General features: G+C 42.7%; 2 protein-coding genes across 4 annotated transcripts; one reads left to right on the top strand and one right to left on the bottom strand.

The window, feature by feature from the left end:
• The first annotated feature begins 203 nt into the window (after nt 1-203).
• Nucleotides 204-6890, top strand: LOC115055562 (transmembrane protein 41A-B-like). Its single transcript, XM_029521468.1, has 5 exons — nt 204-364; nt 3463-3613; nt 3771-3932; nt 4040-4178; nt 4758-6890. Exons 1-5 carry the CDS (start codon nt 243-245, stop codon nt 4991-4993), a joined length of 810 nt encoding a protein of 269 aa, XP_029377328.1. The 5' UTR covers nt 204-242; the 3' UTR covers nt 4994-6890.
• A 181-nt stretch (nt 6891-7071) lies between these two features.
• gpr155b (G protein-coupled receptor 155b) lies at nt 7072-16446 on the bottom strand. Of its 3 annotated transcripts, none has more exons than XM_029521683.1 (20): nt 16338-16446; nt 15654-15839; nt 15291-15438; nt 14958-15087; nt 14656-14834; nt 13976-14128; nt 13706-13773; nt 13291-13462; nt 13039-13194; nt 12722-12805; nt 12268-12391; nt 12062-12146; nt 11604-11691; nt 11281-11497; nt 11059-11136; nt 10777-10931; nt 10594-10689; nt 10437-10501; nt 10195-10332; nt 7072-9653 (listed from the first exon to the last, which is right to left on the bottom strand). In XM_029521683.1, exons 2-20 carry the CDS (start codon nt 15809-15811, stop codon nt 9086-9088), a joined length of 2862 nt encoding a protein of 953 aa, XP_029377543.1. In that variant the 5' UTR covers nt 15812-15839; nt 16338-16446; the 3' UTR covers nt 7072-9085. The 3 variants fall into 3 exon arrangements, with proteins under 3 accessions (XP_029377543.1, XP_029377544.1, XP_029377545.1); XM_029521684.1 differs by having other exon boundaries at nt 12328-12391; XM_029521685.1 differs by having other exon boundaries at nt 9516-9711.
• Nucleotides 16447-16914: the final 468 nt, after the last annotated feature.

The following is a 16914-nucleotide window of genomic DNA, read 5'->3' as shown; positions in this document are numbered from 1 at the left end:
TGTGTGAGACAGCGTCCACCGACAGTGTCCCTCTGTCGGACGAGTTGGACCCGAACACCTGAAACAGACGCCGCGGGGAGCTGCTGCTCTCCGGCTGCCATCTGATCCGTCGGCCCCCCTCCCCATAATTCCTCCCCCTCGGTCCGCCCAACTGCACCACAACACGTCGCCTCCCCCCGGTGATCTCCCCCTCTCCCCGAGCTCAGACAGCCGCTGATCCGGTGCTGACGGCGGGGAGCACCATGCGCTCTTTAGCGGGACTAGTCGCCGTGGTGGCGGGCGCCAGTGTTTACCTCTACCTGCTGTCGACCCACCTCCCCCCGGGGCCGCCGCTCCAGGAGGACGGAGGAGTCCACGAGTACAGGTAAGGACTCCGAGTGTGAACTTCAGACCGTCTCATTCTGCATGAAACAAACACACAAAGAAACGAACTAAGTGGCAAACAACAGAGCGTGGACACAGATCCGCTGACCCACACTTTCACCTGTATCCGTCACTGTATTTACATTTTTCCTCTTCAAATAGTGCGGCCACAGTGATCAGTGGATCATAATTGAGTTAAAGGACAGACAATTTAACTGGTTTTGGACTGTCTGTCATATAAAACTATAATATGTTTTTCTTTGTGCTTTTAAAGTTATTTCATGAATGAAATAAATTCTCTCTCACACGTTTTATGAGAAATAACTGAAACAATGAGTTTGCTTGTTTTAGAGGCGGAGGCAAAAGGTGTTTTCACCTGGGTATGACTGAAAACATGTAACCGGGTAAAATTGTGGGTTCGGTGGATTAATCAGGTTTGCAGGTTTGAAAATCTCCTCCTGATCTCCTAAAATCAATCAGTGTCATCAAAGACAACCTCAGTGTCAACACTCACTCATTTTACCATTCGATTGTCTCAGCTGAAGCATTTTACGCCCCAGAGGATGGGAAAGAAACTATACATTAAAAAACAAACCAAAAAAAACTAACAAAATAACAAAAAAAACCAAAACAAACTAAACAAAATAGTCAATATGCTGTGCAGTTTATCTCTTTAGTCATTCTGTGAATCCCTCATGTCTATTTTGGAGAGCCCATTTTACAAAGTTAGAAAATAGCAGACTAATGAGCCTAGACCAGTGTTGACTAACTTCCTCCTTCCCAGTGCCTTCTGGGAACAACTCCCAAAGAGGCTGACTAGAAGTTAAAGCATTCCAGTTCAATCTTAAGACGTATTTGTAATCTGAGTTAGTGACTCATTTTGTGACGTCTTCCAAAGTCAGTCTGTTCTCCTGTTTTATCTGAGTAAGGATATATATATAAAAACAAAAGTGTTTAAAGACTGCTTGTCTGTAGGTTTTCCATTAAGATCATAAATTTGAATTAAGTTATTTTATTTATGGAGTCTTATGGAGTCATAGTCACAAATAATAAAAACTAACAATTAATAATGTCATTATAGCTGTAAAATATTTAATGTGTTTGAAATTCACGTCTCTTATTTCTCTCTCCTGTCAACTCAGTACACTTTGGGCTGATCAAATCACTGCTCAGAGTGTGTGTTTGTGTGTCTGTGAGAGAGAGAGAGAGAGAGAGAGAGAGAGAGAGAGACGGTCTTGCAACTGACATTTTAAAATATACCAGCCAAACAGTCAAGTGAGTCAAGTGTGAGATTGTCTAGGGATGATAGAATAACACTGACCAAGACACTTTAAGGCCAAGAGCAAGACCCATCTGTGCGTGCGTGTTTGTATGTTTGTGCACGTTTTTATGTCCTATTCATACTGATACTTATCCAGTCATTTAAGCAGAGCGTGTGGACACACCCAATCAAAGACATTTGTTGATGTCCAGTTTGCTCTTTCTCACTTGGCCGTTGTGTCTCTATTGACAGCTAAAGACAGCTAAAATGTTGTCTTACATTTACAAAAAAAAAAATAATAATAATAATGGAGGCATCGACAGGATATTTATATGTCACAATTTTTTGCTTAGAGTAAATTACAAGAGCACAAAATTAAACTGAAGCACTCACTACACGTGAATGTATAGCAGAGTATTTGCGTGCATAGAAAAACAGGAGGCCTCCTTTCAACACACAGGGACAGAATCTCTGTGCAGCCGGATGCACCTGTGGCCGAGCATCGGCAGACATGTCCAGACATCCAGTGGCGTATAAATGTAAATAGTTATGGCTGGGTTACAAAAAAAAACCCTGGAGATCACACTGAGGCCAGAGATATAGTTACATGTGGTTAGATTGCATCAGCGGCCTGATGATACGTAATTATCATATTAGCTCAGTAGTTGCTTGGTGTGGTGCCCTCGCATTATAATTGCCAATCACTGTAAAACCAGTAAGGGGATTATCAAACTGATATGCTGTCCTCCTCTGTGATGATAATAGTCTTTCATTCTTGCCATTCATTGGTTATAGTGAGGGAATGGAATCATCTCTATGTTATTATATCAAACATGAAACAGTAGTTCCTTCATATGGCTTTTAGTTAGTTTAAAATATTTGCCATTAAATTAAATGATTAATATTTAACACAATTGAGGGAGCGTTTTCTGATTCTGTTCTCTCTTTTTTTGAGTGGGGGGGGTTCAGACTGGTGGGTGGAGATTTGTGGACATCATGCCAAGACTTTTTTTTTTTTAATTCAGATGTACGTATGACTTTGTACATATCCAAGCAGTAACAGAATGCTCCTCCTTGGCTTTAGTAGAAGTGAGATTGAAAAAGCTTACGATGACATATTTTCCTCCTTAAATACTGTACATACATTCATGCAGGTTCACATTTCTGAGCACTTGCGCATCATCAACCTGCTGACCAGTGAGGGAACAGGATATATCTCCATCAGCCAGTAAGAACAGGGCATGTTGAGTGTCGGAGCAGGTGGTAGAGGGGACCGGTGTCTTGAGTTTCAAGGGAGGAGGGTGTCCGTTCTCCTCCCCGCTGTTTGAGTCTACAGGCAGCGGGGCTATTTCTGTCCCTCAATCAAATGTATCCTGTTACTCTCTCACAGACAAACACACACACACGCACACACACACACACACACACACACACACACACAGTAGCTGTGAGCTGGTTTTGGTTTTAAGTGCTGTGGTTTTGCAACATTGACCTCTGACCCTTTGAGGATCTGAATCAGAACAGTGAAGTGAATCACTTCAACAATCCCTCCAAAAATCTCCATGTAGACCTCACTCTCATTTTTTTACTTTTCTTTCAGCCAGTGAAATAGTCTCTATGAAAACGATCCTCTGACATCTGGGACACGTAACACTTTCTCTGGGAAACGTATGAAATCAGAATATGCGCGAGAAGTAGTTGGAACAGATTGTGGAAAACAGGACAGACCAAAAAAGGACCAGGAGGCATCAGGGTTTGAAAAGGATTTATTTTTGATTTCAGGTTGAATTGAAATTCATTCAGAACACAGGTGTGGTGTGTTTTGTGTTTCCATCCAGGCTGAAGTTCCCGTCAGACCTGGACGAGCTGCGGGAGCTAGCTGAGATGTTCAAGTTCTATAAGAGAGAACATCACAGCTACGTTCTGCTGCTGTTCTGTAGTGCCTACCTCTACAAACAGTCTTTCGCTATACCTGGCTCCTCCTTCCTGGTGAGAGGGACAACATCTCTTCACATCATCTCATCATTTTGCCCGCTGTAATGTAGAATGTCATAAGAGTTTTAATCGTATGGTTTCAGGAAAGTCACCTCAGGAGTGCTGAGGAATGATGCGCTGTGACTTTGACTCTTTATCCCTCCTTCTTCAGAACATGTTGGCTGGTGCCATCTTTGGGCCCTGGGAGGGTCTGGTTTTGGCCTGTCTGCTCACAACTACCGGCTCCACATTCTGCTTCCTGCTCTCCTCCGTGTTCGGAAAGCACCATGTGGTCCAGCTCTTCCCTGATAAGGTGGCCCTGCTGCAGAGGAAGGTAAGTCTGTCTGTCCATTACACTTACCCGCTTTTCCCCTCATGTCCCTGCTTTTTCTTTTCCCATTTTCTCTCACCATCTCTTTGTGCTTTTCCCTTTTCTGTCAGGTTGAGGAAAATCATAGCAGTTTATTCTTCTTCCTACTCTTCCTTCGTTTCTTCCCCATGACTCCCAACTGGTTCCTTAATATCACCTGTCCCGTCCTCAACATCCCTTTGCCTATTTTCTTCTTCTCTGTGCTCATAGGTGAGACAGCACGCACCTTTAAAAAACATGAGACAAAGTCAAAACGAGTATATAGCTGGAACTTCAATGTCAAATCCTGATTGATCCGATCTGACAAAATCGGATCTATCCGGATCATTTCTGAAGCAGTCTCTCCTTATCTCTTTGCTCAGTGTGTCTGACGTTAGTTAATCCGCCTGCCTTCCTCAGTAATAACGACACATTAAATGAAAGTAGGTTGTTTGCCGTCATGCTGGCTGGATCCTTCACCTCCCTGCAGCTCCAGAGTGACTCAAATAGTGACTGCTTCAAACAGAAGGTGTCGCACTGCTCCTGGTCTGCATCCATGCACATTCCAGTCATGTACCAGGTTTAATTCTGGTTTGTTTACAAAAAAAACCAACTCAAAATCTAGTCACTTAGAAACGCTGCAGACTGTAATGGAATCAGTTTGAATAAGAAATTCCAAGTCAGTGACGAGGCCTTTGGCTGACAGTCAGTCAGGGCACTTGCAGTCTAACCCCCCACCCACCCCAAAAAAAGAAACACAATCATGCAACACAGGGATACAAACATAATCATTGTCGCTCTTGTCTTCAGGTTTGATCCCCTACAACTTTATCTGTGTGCGCACGGGCTCCATCCTCTCAGAGATCTCCTCTCTGGATGACATCTTCTCCTGGGGCACGCTGGCCCAGCTCCTGGTCATCGCCCTGTGGGCTCTGGTCCCCGGTGCACTAATCAAACGCTACGGCAAAGATCGCCTCAAAGTGGACGGCATGGACAGCAACGGCACCAGTCAGGTTGACATTCAGCACGACCGGAAGAGACGGTGATTGCGGGCTAGTGAAGGCTTTTTTGGAGGAACTAAATAGGGGGGAAAAAAAAACCCCAAAACTCTCCACTGGTCGGCATGTGACCTTTTGTCTGTTCCCGCCTCTGGATTTTTGTAAGGTAACACCAGATGCTCATCATATGTATAATGGTAATAGTATGATCTGTTCCCAAAGTGTAGAAATGTCTTCAGGTCAGGTTACACCAGACCTCAAGGTTACAGTTTCCCAAATATCTCACTGCTGACACGCACAGCGGTCTTTGTCGGGGAGTCACTCCCAAATATAAAAAACAAGTCTTAAAAGTTACTGATCGAATGTTGCTCATGAGAGGGCTCATTCATTCATTCATATCCTGGGGAGAGAATTGTGTTTGAATGTAGCCAATGCTGATTTTCATTATTTAACTGCTGTTTTGTCTCTCAATGACACCTTCAGTGTGATCTTGGTGAAACAGTTGTTGACTGCGGTCATACTGGAAGTCCATGGCCGACCAAAGGCTGCCTGTAATGCTTTAATGATGTCAGATTGGACGTAGTGCCTTAAAGCGCTGTGTGATGCCTTTCATTGTACCTTTTCATGTTTGCCCGTGTTGTTAGGATAACTCACAGAAGTCTGACCTGCTGTGTGTCAGGTTATGAAATGTTAAATGCTCTTTGTAATGAATTTGCACTGCAGAGCAATAGAGGATGTCCCGCATTTATGGAGACATCTGTTCTGGCTTCTACACATATGCCTTTATGCTCTCATTTCTGTCTTTGTTGGTATTACAGTACACTCTGCTGGAGATTATGACAGCAGTCTTTTCACACTGTTGAAAGCAAAGACGCACAGACATCGAAGGTGCTGCTTGTGTGTGTGGAGGCCTGATTTCTCAGCCTTCCTCAGTGAGCGGGTGTTTCGTCTCAGTATCACTGGCTGAAGACAGTTTGAGTTCATTTAACTGTTCAAACATAGATGTTCAGCAAAGCTTTTTTTATCTTCTAATCAGTTTTTACACTGAACTATCATCATCACATTTTCCTGATGAAGGTGCCAACAGTTCAAGTGCAGATTTTTCTGAGCCTGCGCTGCATCCCATCTGTGATTACACACATTATCACCTTGTTGCTGCCAAGCACAATGGACATCTATCACCAGAACAGGGAGAAGTTAACCGACAAACTCCTTCACTATACTCTGTCCAGAAGATGCTATACGAATGTATGTGTTGTTTAGTTGTTTGTTAAAAAGTAGTGAATTTGTTGTCAAGGGAGGGTCACATCTTTTGCTCTCATGAATATGAGGCGTTCATATTGGTGATGCACTTTGTCTGTTGCTGTAATTTACATTTACATTATATTTTACAGTTTGATAAACTGGAATTGTACTATTTATTTTTAATTTGATTTATTAAGTCTAGGAAATAGTCTTAAACTGTAGCTTCTCATGGGAACGCAAGCAAAAAGGGGAACCTTATGAGTTTGGTGAAACTTCAGTGAGGACACACAGTGTAGTGATCACTGACAACAAAATGGTCTGGATCATCTGTTGTGTCTTTAGATATCCTTAACAAACCAATTTCAAGGTGATCTTTGGATATCAGCGCTTGCATTGTATCCAGACCTTTGTAGTTAAAAGTCAGGATCTTTCAAGGCCTGGAGGTCAGTCACGTCGTTCTGTTGTTGGTTCAAACATTTTATAAAGATGCAAAGTGCCAACTATCCAGTTTTGTGTTGTTTACACTGACAGCTAGGTAGATTATATTCAGGAAGTTTTGTGTGAGTGTGGTGCAGTGGGAGGCCTGTGTATACATGGGCGAGTTTGTCTGTGTGTGTTAACAACGGTGCTTTTAATTTTAAGGGCTTTGTGTGGAACTTAAGGTGAAAGATTTTTGTTCTCCTCTTTGACCAAAAGCTGTTAGGGAAAATTACTGCAATCTGCTCAGGGGAGACAGAGTCTGTAAAAATAAGGAACACAAATAAAAACCTGTTTTTATGACCAACACATTGTGCATAGGTAATGTTGATTAATTTCTGTGATACCATAAAATACAATCAATTCATTCAGTTTTGACTTTACATAAAAATTGACTGAGACATGAAACATTGGATTTTGGATGCAGACAGTTTATTTGTGACTTTAAGGTCACGCAGTCATTGACCCTGATTGAGAGCAACACACTTGGAAACAAACATCACAGTTACAACACACTGTCACCTCTCATTTTAAAATCTCTTTCGTTGTTTTCTCTCAGAAATTTCCAGCAAATATGTCACCGAAACTCAAGACATTTTTGTTCATGCACACAAACACGCACACTCACATACACACCTTAATATTGGCTGAGACTGGCACCCCATCACAAAATGAACTTGGTAAACACAAGGACTTGATGCGAATTGCATTAGCTTAAGTGTGTTTGGTTAGTTGTCAGAAGACATAAAGATGGAAATATATGCACACGTAGAGCATTTAGGCCGAAGAACAATTTAAGTTGCGTTGAAATTTTGCCCATTATTGCACTACTACCAATGTGACAAAAAGAAATAATGTATCATTGACCTTAGTACAATTTTGTGCACATATATCACCATCCATCTTCTACAAACCCTCCCTTCACACTGTGGACAGCAACTTCACAGACAAGAATTGGCTGTAGTCAGTCATAGTTGGAGCTATAGAACCTAGAAACAGTTCAGGTACAATATGCATGAAACTTAGATTAATCGCGACATCACAGACAAAGGGCTCATTCTCTTGAGGTTTTAGAAACTTAATCTCATACCTTGTTGGCTCAGCTAAGTTGCAGCAAAACAACATTACTGACTTCACTGTTTGGCTTCAGCGGAATTCTCAAATCAAGCTTGAGCTGGATTGGCTGAAAGGCATCTGTGCTAAATCTCCATCCTGCCTGAATTAATTCATTTACTAACAGGACACCATCTATCCCAAACAACTGCTTCACATTGACAGCCATAAACACAATAACATAATGCAAAAGATAACTCATTTTCCGCAGCATGATCACGAGACGAATATCCAATGAGTTGTATAATTTAAAAACATGATAAATGTTATGTTAGTGCAAGAGTTTCAGTGCTGAGCAGAAATGTGTGCTACTCTCAGTCATGCAAGAAGTCATCATAGACCAGAGTGGTTAAATGACACAGCGTGCAAAATATCAAATACTGGAAAAACAGGCAGCTACAGGGTGATTTCATCAAAACATGGCAACACACAACTCAAAAAGCAGGCAAGAACAATGCCGGCTATCAGTGAGAAAGAGCAAATCAGTTAACTCATCCTCTCTTAACTTGTCTTCTCACCACTGGCACACAGATGAACATAAATAACATGAGGGTGTTAAAGACATCAGGTTGATGAATGGGAACATAGAATTAAATAAAAAGGAAGGCAAATTTGACCCTCACAATATTCAATATTCATGGAAATCTAGAGAAAAAAAAATTGAAAAACCACCTTTCCATTACTTATTGGGGGTTATATCCTGTTCAGATCTTAGGGCAACTAAAATAAAAAAAAAATAATAATAAAAAAATAAAACTAGGAGCAAAACCAGCTCATTTCGAACAACAAAATAGGCTGAAATAAAAGAAGTCTCCAAAAAAAGTGATAGGAATTATTTTTTTCAAGAACCAGGAGGATGGGTAATTAAGCAATCAGCAACCCCAACCCTCATGTTGTGTGTGCGCCATGACTTACATGAGCTACACAAAGAGACTTCAAAGTATTTTAAGTAGTCAGAACAAAAGTTGTTCCCATTGGGACCACAGGGTGAGGCCTAAATGGATGAAAAAGCAGCAGACAACATGAATAACTTGAGATTTTGAGATTTGTCGAACAAGATTTGTCAAACAAATCAAATATGCAATGAATTGAAATGGGCCAGCTGATATGAATTTTATGGAGCAAATGTATCTGAATTGTCACAATAATACACTGTTTGCTAGCTTGATTGTTGTAAAGGAGAGAGCCAGAATTTATGTGTACCCCCCACAAAGCCTGTTTTCTCCTTCACCTTTTTTTGGTCTCATTTTTATCATCTCCTTCTGCCTAGCTTACTCTCTTCACCTCCAATCCGCTCACTTCCTTTCATGTGTTCTGGCGCCATCCTTCTCCTGTCCCTTGCAGGAAGTGGTACAGCAGCATAACTTCGTCCCTGAAGCTGTGCTGACCTGTCAGATGATCTAACACTCCTCCCTGCTGGAGTCTAACGCCATAGAGCTCTGCCTCAGCTCGCACAGAACACAAGCCCCGCTCAAGCAGCCAGTCCACCAACTCACTGCCTCGAAACGCATTTTCAAGATGGGACTGGGAATGTTGGTGGACATGGGGACCTTGTTGGTGCAGAGCATTTGCTGGGTCCTGGGCAAGGTTAGACTGGAGCTGGGAAATCTGCTCCTCTTGGGTATCTGAGTTGGAAATATGAGATTGGTGTTCAGTCTCAGGGTCTGGTCTGGGTTTGGATGGAAATGAACCCTGGCTACAGGATTCAGATGGATCAGGGGTTTGATGAATTTGATGGAGATTCTGTGGCTCCTGGTTTAGTTGCTCCTGAAGGTCCTGATGTATGTGTAGATACTGGAGCTGTTGGGAGGAGGAATGTCTCAAAACCCCACTCTCCTCCTCCAGCCTACATCTTCCTCCTTGTCCACCAAACCTGCCATTATCAGAGGAAGGATTCACCTGTGGAAGCACTCATGCTCTCCCCTGAGCCACTAGGACGCAATGGAGGTGAAAGGGTAAAGAGGCAGGCAAAGGAAGAAAGGAGGTAATAAAGGAAATATGAAGGAAACAAAGGAAAGCATAAGTAGGAGAAATAGGAGAAACAAAAATAGTGCAAAGAATTTTATGTGTTAGAAGAAAAACAAAGAAAAGCACCCAAGGATGATAAAACTAAATGTTTTAGTGTTTAGTTAGTTGTAAGTTGCTGAATCTCATAGTCAACATCTAAAATATTTCTAAACGAAACAAGAAAAAGGTATAGCTGCATAGCAGCAATAGTAGCATTCACAGATGCTGCTTCTTGTTAATAATTGCTCATGCCGGCAGAATTAAGCATTTACTGCAAAATTTAAAAGTACAAAACTGTTTTAAGAAAAAGAACTGCAAGTTGCAAAAACAACATGCAAAGAGGTTGCCCCGCCCTCCCCAAAAGAAAGTAACTGTAGAACAGGCACAAAAACAAACAACAATGATACCTGCGTGTGTGTACTATGTCTTGTACACACTGGTCTTTGTGGTAGCGGACAAACTGGGTACAGGTGAGTCTGACCTCCTCTGGTACACCTGAAGGGCTCAGATCTTCAATGTCCCTACCCTGCCACAGGCTGAGCAACCTAATACAAACACAGACATTGTTCTAAAGTTGCGTCTTGGATTTGATTATGGATCACATAAATCTAGAAACCATGAGGAATGAGTTGCTGAAGATGCGACTCACCTTTTCTTGAATGGTAAAATGATGAGGTGTCTATCCAGACCAAAGACTCCAAAGGAAAGGAAACCCTGGGCGAAAAAAAGGAATGTTTTAAACCCATGTGACGCACACTCTCACAGACACACACACACACACATGTCCCCACTATACTCCTTGGTACCTGTCCATAGTTTGCCACAGCGCAGAAGAACTGTAGTTCAAGGTAGAGTCTTCCTGGATCTTTGTTAAACAGCCACCACAGACAGCTGGAGAGATTCTACACAGAGACAGAGAGAGACATTCGCTGATGAGAAAAAGTAACATTCATCTGTGCAGCAACACCTACTGAATATTTCATCCTCACCGCAAGCAGGCTAACAATGAGTAGCAGACAGAGTAGAACATGTCGGACGGTCTGTTTCTCATCAACGGGTTGAAGCCCGGGTGGCGGCAGGTTTAGTGGCTGCTCTGAGGATGAAGAATTCTGCTGCTGGCCATCACACAACGCCCCGCTGCAGCCTGAAGAAGAAAAGATACAGTCCTCCTGTAAGACCAAGCTAATTTAAAAACATTTCTTATTTCTGTTACAAATGCACAAGGAATATTCAGTGGACGGGAAATAAAATGACAGTTTGTTTAATGTTACCTGTGTTGTTTGTGTGCTCCCTTTGTGTACTGGCTATCATGTCAGGTATGGTCTGGACAGGTGAGAAGCTGTGGAGGTCTGAAAGGATTATTAAAAAAAAAAGAAAAAAAGAAAAATCACTATGGATCATCTGGATCATTAGCATGGTCTGATGTTTAAACAACAAGCAGAGGGCTAATTTCCATATAACAAACTACAAGTATCTTTCCAGAACCAAGCTACCTGAGTTTATGCTGCAATCAGGTGAATTAGCCAATGGTGTCTGTTGTTGTGGATCCTCTGAGCCCCCAGGGGTCCGCAGTTCCTCGTTGATAACTGTTACTGCAGCTCTGCTCAGGGCCTGGTAGCCTTGCTGCTCCCTGTCTCCCTGGCTGAGACCCATAAGAGATATTGCACCGAGCACTAGGCTGACCGCAAGCACCACCGCTGTACTGATTATCTGGACAGGAAGAGTGCAAGAGTGAAATTCTTCGTTGAAAGTAAAACAGGAGAGTGAAGACGATGTGAAAAATTACATGTGGCGTTGGAGCAGGTGCATTTCTAACCTGAGCTCTGCCATAGAAGAAGGCCGAGTCCATTGTGTCTGTCCTCTCTCCTAATATGAGAAGAGCTCCAACCATAAGGAAGGGGACCCTAAACACACACACTCTAATCAAACCAAGTGAATTCCAGATATTTTTTAGACACCAGTCCATCACAGGGGCAACACACAGAGACAGACAGAGACAAAACATCATTCACACTCACAGTCAGACTCAGACCTACGGGCAATTTAGAGTCACCAAGTCATCATCTTTGCATGGTGGGAGGAAACCCACACAAGCATGGGGAGAACATGCAAACTCCACACAGAAAGGCCCCAGGCCAGGAACCACACCCACTGCCTTCTTGTTGTGAGGAAACAGTGCTAACCACTATACTGTCATGCTGCCCATATTAATTTCTTTCAAAGAAAAAATATTTTTGCTCGAGAATACTCTGTCATTAAGCTCTGCCAACTTACCCCCAACCCAAAATCATGAAGACTCCTGGTCGTAGTCTCAGGAGATCATCTCGGTTTGTTAAAGCCAGACACAGGGGGATTAAGCCTAAAAACCAAAAAGAAACACATACAAACAAGCACCGGTGGAATCAGTTCATTTCTGCTTTGAGTCAAACAATTAATGGAAATGGATGTACCCTTAATTACACTTGAACATGCAAATTTACCTGTCCAAATGTAAGTGCTGTACAGAGACCCATAAAGCAGAGTGAAGGTGAGTATTTTACCAAGTAGATTATCCTCTTGTTTCACCAAGAAGTTCCACAGGATCATACTGACACACACCAAGAACTAGAGCAGAAGACAGTGCAGGAGGTTGAATAGGAAAATGAATGTGGGTAGGCAATATACTTGAATCACATAGAGATAAATTAACCCCATCATTATAACAAAAACAGAGGGTTAGGGTTAGGCCTGCACATAGGCCTGAATGTGAATGTGAATGGTTAATATGGTCTCTATGCATCAACCCTCTGTCAGCTTGCATTGGCTCTACCCACCCTCAAAGATAGGTGGGTAGAGCTAATGGATGGATGCGTGACTGCTGAAGCTCAGCACTTAACACAAATAAATTTAATCGCTTAGGCTTCAAAATAAAATGAGCTGTAACAGTAGACTGACCTGAGCAAGGAAAAGGTTTAAGGCAAAGAGGTGAGGAAGTCTGTTAAATTTCCTGCTGAGTAACATCACCACTATGGTCCATACCTGAGAGAAGAAACAGCCATATGATTAAATGATTACACATTTTTATAACTATTTGGCAAATCACTCCAGAACTATGTTATCTCTGCCTAGCCTTATTCTTTCCCTAATGAAGTCTAGAAATCAGTTTTTCATGTTTTTTCCCTTTTACTTTGTGTAAAAAGCAGCTTGTCTGAACCTCGGGTGGATATTAAAACACTAGTCTTAATACACAGTTTGGCAAAAATCACACTTACCAGTGCTACAAGGCTGACAATGCTGATATTGAAGCTAACATTTTCAAGCTCTGTCACCAGGGGCGTCGGATCCATTAGAGGGATTGTTAATAACCAGGCCGACACATACATGATCGGTGCAGATAGAAATGTACTGATTACCATCCCTGATGTCACCTTCAGAAAAGGATGGAGAGAGATTTACAGTTTATGGGTTTTGTTGGAAGGAGATCTCAGCATACGACATGAATTAGGGACATCATCTGTACTTACCACCTCTAACTCCATGTTGTAGTGTGCAGCATAGATGGCCACGCTAGGTGCGGTGGGGAAGACTCCATATAGGAAAGCAAAGTTTGACAAACTTGTGTGGTTGGCACTTGTGCTGTTTACACCTGCATCCAGAATATCAACCATGTCCTTACAGACCAGTGGCATCACCAGGCTGAAGAGAGGAAAAAGAAAAAAAAAAAAAAAAAAAAAAAGAAGGCATTTTTCAGCAGTTCTACATAATGAAGATCAGACTGTGGAAGGCCATCCAAATGCATCCAGCTTTTACTACTATAATTACACTCTAACGTGGTTTTGAACAACCTTCAATAGTAGAGGAAAGATATTCAAGCAATCAAATATTAGTAAGGCCATCCTGTAGAATATTACATCCACACACCACCACAGTCCTACTTACAGCTTGGCTGTGATAAGGAGTATCAAGGCAACTCCAGTGTCTCTGGTTAGTTTTCTAAGCTGGCCGACCTGCAGGAGAAACACATTAATAGGTTATTTCACTCTGATAATGACCATAATGTTATCACTGGTTTCATGTGTTGAAATAAACTTATGTGGACTAAATTCAACCTAACTAAAAATCATTACATCTTTCATTCAGCTGCAGTAAGTCTTAGTTATACGAAAGCTAAATTCAAACTAACAAAATCCTGAGCTAAATTAAGCTTACCATTGTGAGGCCGAGGTAAAACAAGGCTGCACCTCCAAAAGAGTTGGCCAGGCCATCTATGAACTCTGACAACACAGCGGGAATTTGTTGGCCCAAGGCAAAATGAGAGACAATTCCCACTATCACCATAAACACTATTGGGTTCTTCAAAACCTGGAGAGACAAAAAAAGTGTTAAAACCTCAACAGAAAGCTAACTTCAGACAATAAAAACCGCACAGATTGGACTTGCAAGGTACCAATTTGCATGTCAATTTAAAAGTGATTTGAGTGCTAAATTATTGTTAACATCCACTCTGAATATCCATCCATCTTCTACCACTTTTCTGTTTCCAGGTGCTGGAGCCCAGCTCACATTGGGCAAGGGGCCAGGCCATCACAGGGCCAACACACAGAGACAGACAGAGACCAGCAACCACTCACACTCAGACCTACAGACAATTTAGAGTCACTAGTTAACCTAGACATGCATGTCTTTGGACAACTGGAGTACCTGGAGGAAACCCACGCAGACACGGGGAGAACATGCAAACTCTGCACAGAAAGGCCCCAGGCCTGGGAATTGAACCATCGACCTTCTTATTGTGGGGCAACAGCGCTAACCACTATACCGCTGTGCTGCCCCTCTCTGAACATGTATATAATTATTAATCTCTTTGTATCACCTTATGCACACAATACCTGTAAGACTACAACTCCAAGGATGCCAAGAGTGCTGTGCTGTACATGGCTGGCCTGCCTCCACCTCTGCACCTCACAAAAGGCAAAGCCAATAGGATTGAGGAGCATGAGGGAGACCGGGGCAACTAGATAGATGTATTGGAGGTATTCTGGATATGTACTCCGATACAAAGCGTCAACTGGAAAGTTAGAAAAAGAGGGTGAGATAGAGAAAGTTGCATACACCTTGTGGTTGAAAGTTTGTTTTTTTTTAATTGACACTTTGTACAAATAGTTTGAGTCAGTTTTAATGTCAGTCTCACCTATAGGGTATCCCAAGGCAAAGTCATTGCTTTGTGTAGCAAATATTGCATACAGACCAGCCTTGCTGTACCTGGTGTCTGGACTGGCCACCATCAGTGTCAACACACATACTAGCACAAACACTGTCACCTAAATATGGGACAGAAGCAAAAAGTTAGGCTTTGCTTGGTTATTAGGCTCTATATCACAGTGCCATCTCATCCTTTCAAAAGGGCTTCCACAAAGAATAACCCTAAATCACGCACTGTTTGTCTGGATTTATCTCAAACCAACATGTACATAAATATTATCAAAATGTGAACACAAACTGGGGCAAATGAAAAGACACCGACCTTAGCCACCAGGACACTCCAGAGAAATGCCCAAATGACATCTCCAAAGTCCAACAGCACCATGTTCTTAAAGAGCAGAGCTGGAAGAGCAAACTTAGACACAAAGTTCCCCAAACCCTTGGCCTGACTCTCTGTGATGATATCAGCCCTGTACACAGAAGTGGAAGAAACAGCCATGAACACAGATTGGATATCTTTTTTTAATTTCTCCCCCACACAGTCTAATAGTATAGTCTTAAAATGAAGGAGACAAAACAATTGGTTGGGGGCTGCACATTATTTCCCACTTGTAAGAAATTCCACTTTCAATGGGATATTACACTTTGACCAAAGATTTTATGCATCTTATTTATGCAAACCTACCTTCCAGCTATGTAGCCACATAATATGATGCCAAAGCACTCTAGGAGAGCTGGGAATAATTTGTCAATGGACATGTGGGGCCCAGCAGCTGAGCCTGCAATAGTGTTGTGGGAGATGTTCTTCCCATGGATCAGCACATAGTTGTTTGCAGTCTCCATAGTGGTGATGGGCTGGAGAATATCCAAACTGGAAGAAGACAACATGGGAAAAACACAGACACACACACTATCAATGACAGGCAGGAGTGGGTGGAAATAGCCAAGCCGACAACACACAGTGGCAGAGGCAGAGTGAGAAACTGAGTTTCAGCTCAAAGCAGCCCAGATGAATTTTTAATCCAGAAGGAGGGACTTTAGTCAGGGTGCCCAGCCTCTGTAGCTACGCTCCTGGACGTTTACACACCGTTAGCTTTGTCTTCCTTCAATGACGTGAGATTTCTACAGTGTACCGACATCGTAGCTAAGTGGCACTGATGTATGTCACGTCACAGAGCCTCAGAAACTCCATGCCCCCCTCTCCCTCTGCGGAGGCGCTGTGGTCACCGTCAGCTGCCCGTTAGCGTTAGCCAGGTACATGCTAAAAACACGGGGGGGGGGCTACGCAGCGTCAGTTCAACCGCAGGGCGCCATGGTTTAAATCTGCCACAACTGCCGCCAACAAACGCACTTGCCGCACAAAGCTCACCTTGGTTTCTTAGAAGATCATGTCTGCTCGCAAAAAATACGGAATTAAACCGCCTGCCTAGGTGAAGCAGCCCTCCTCGGGATAAGAGGCTGCTGACTCTGACAGCTGCTCTGACAGCGACGCCCTGATAAGTGACTGACAGCCGGTTCAGCCAATCGTTGTGAAGATGCGCTTCGAACGCCAACTGGGATTGGATGGCTGTTAGGGCCGTGTGGCGCTGCTTTCACGTGACAATGAGATGAATAAATCTTTGGACCTCTGGGTTGTATTTCTTTTACAGCCACATATCAAACAGAGTGTTCCTAATAAAAAGAAACGTCAGGCGTTTTTCTCGTTTGTTAAATACGTCTATAATGAACCATAGACCGGGATGAACAGTTTTTTAATCACAGTTTTGGTAATTTCCCATGCCTGGGAAAAATGTCTAATACTTAATGCAACCCTGAACGGTTCAGGTAGACTGTGAGCAGGATTTGGGCCTGCTGGACTCCGCATTAGATCTGAGTCCAAAGTCTTGGCCACCCGCACTGATCAAAGTAGTTCTTAAACTCCATTAGAAAAAGCAAAAACTACCCAA

This window comes from Echeneis naucrates, chromosome 15, assembly GCF_900963305.1.
Source record: "Echeneis naucrates chromosome 15, fEcheNa1.1, whole genome shotgun sequence".
Taxonomy (NCBI): domain Eukaryota; kingdom Metazoa; phylum Chordata; class Actinopteri; order Carangiformes; family Echeneidae; genus Echeneis; species Echeneis naucrates.
Note: the sequence above shows the minus strand (reverse complement) of the source record. Positions and strands in the feature narration are given on the sequence as shown.

What these genes read in the sequence shown, in the direction of transcription:
- gpr155b (XM_029521683.1), bottom strand. Translation starts at nt 15,811, where the DNA reads ATGGAGACTGCAAACAACTATGTGCTGATCCATGGGAAGAACATCTCC. An exon ending in TCTTCTATGGCAGAGCTCAG is followed by an intron (nt 11,498 to 11,603) that starts GTTAGAAATGCA and finishes CTTCCTGTCCAG; the next exon opens with ATAATCAGTACAGCGGTGGT. An exon ending in GACATAGTACACACACGCAG is followed by an intron (nt 9,654 to 10,194) that starts GTATCATTGTTG and finishes TGATAATGGCAG; the next exon opens with GTTTGGTGGACAAGGAGGAA.
- LOC115055562 (XM_029521468.1), top strand. Translation starts at nt 243, where the DNA reads ATGCGCTCTTTAGCGGGACTAGTCGCCGTGGTGGCGGGCGCCAGTGTT. An exon ending in TACCTGGCTCCTCCTTCCTG is followed by an intron (nt 3,614 to 3,770) that starts GTGAGAGGGACA and finishes CTCCTTCTTCAG; the next exon opens with AACATGTTGGCTGGTGCCAT. An exon ending in TGGCCCTGCTGCAGAGGAAG is followed by an intron (nt 3,933 to 4,039) that starts GTAAGTCTGTCT and finishes CTTTTCTGTCAG; the next exon opens with GTTGAGGAAAATCATAGCAG.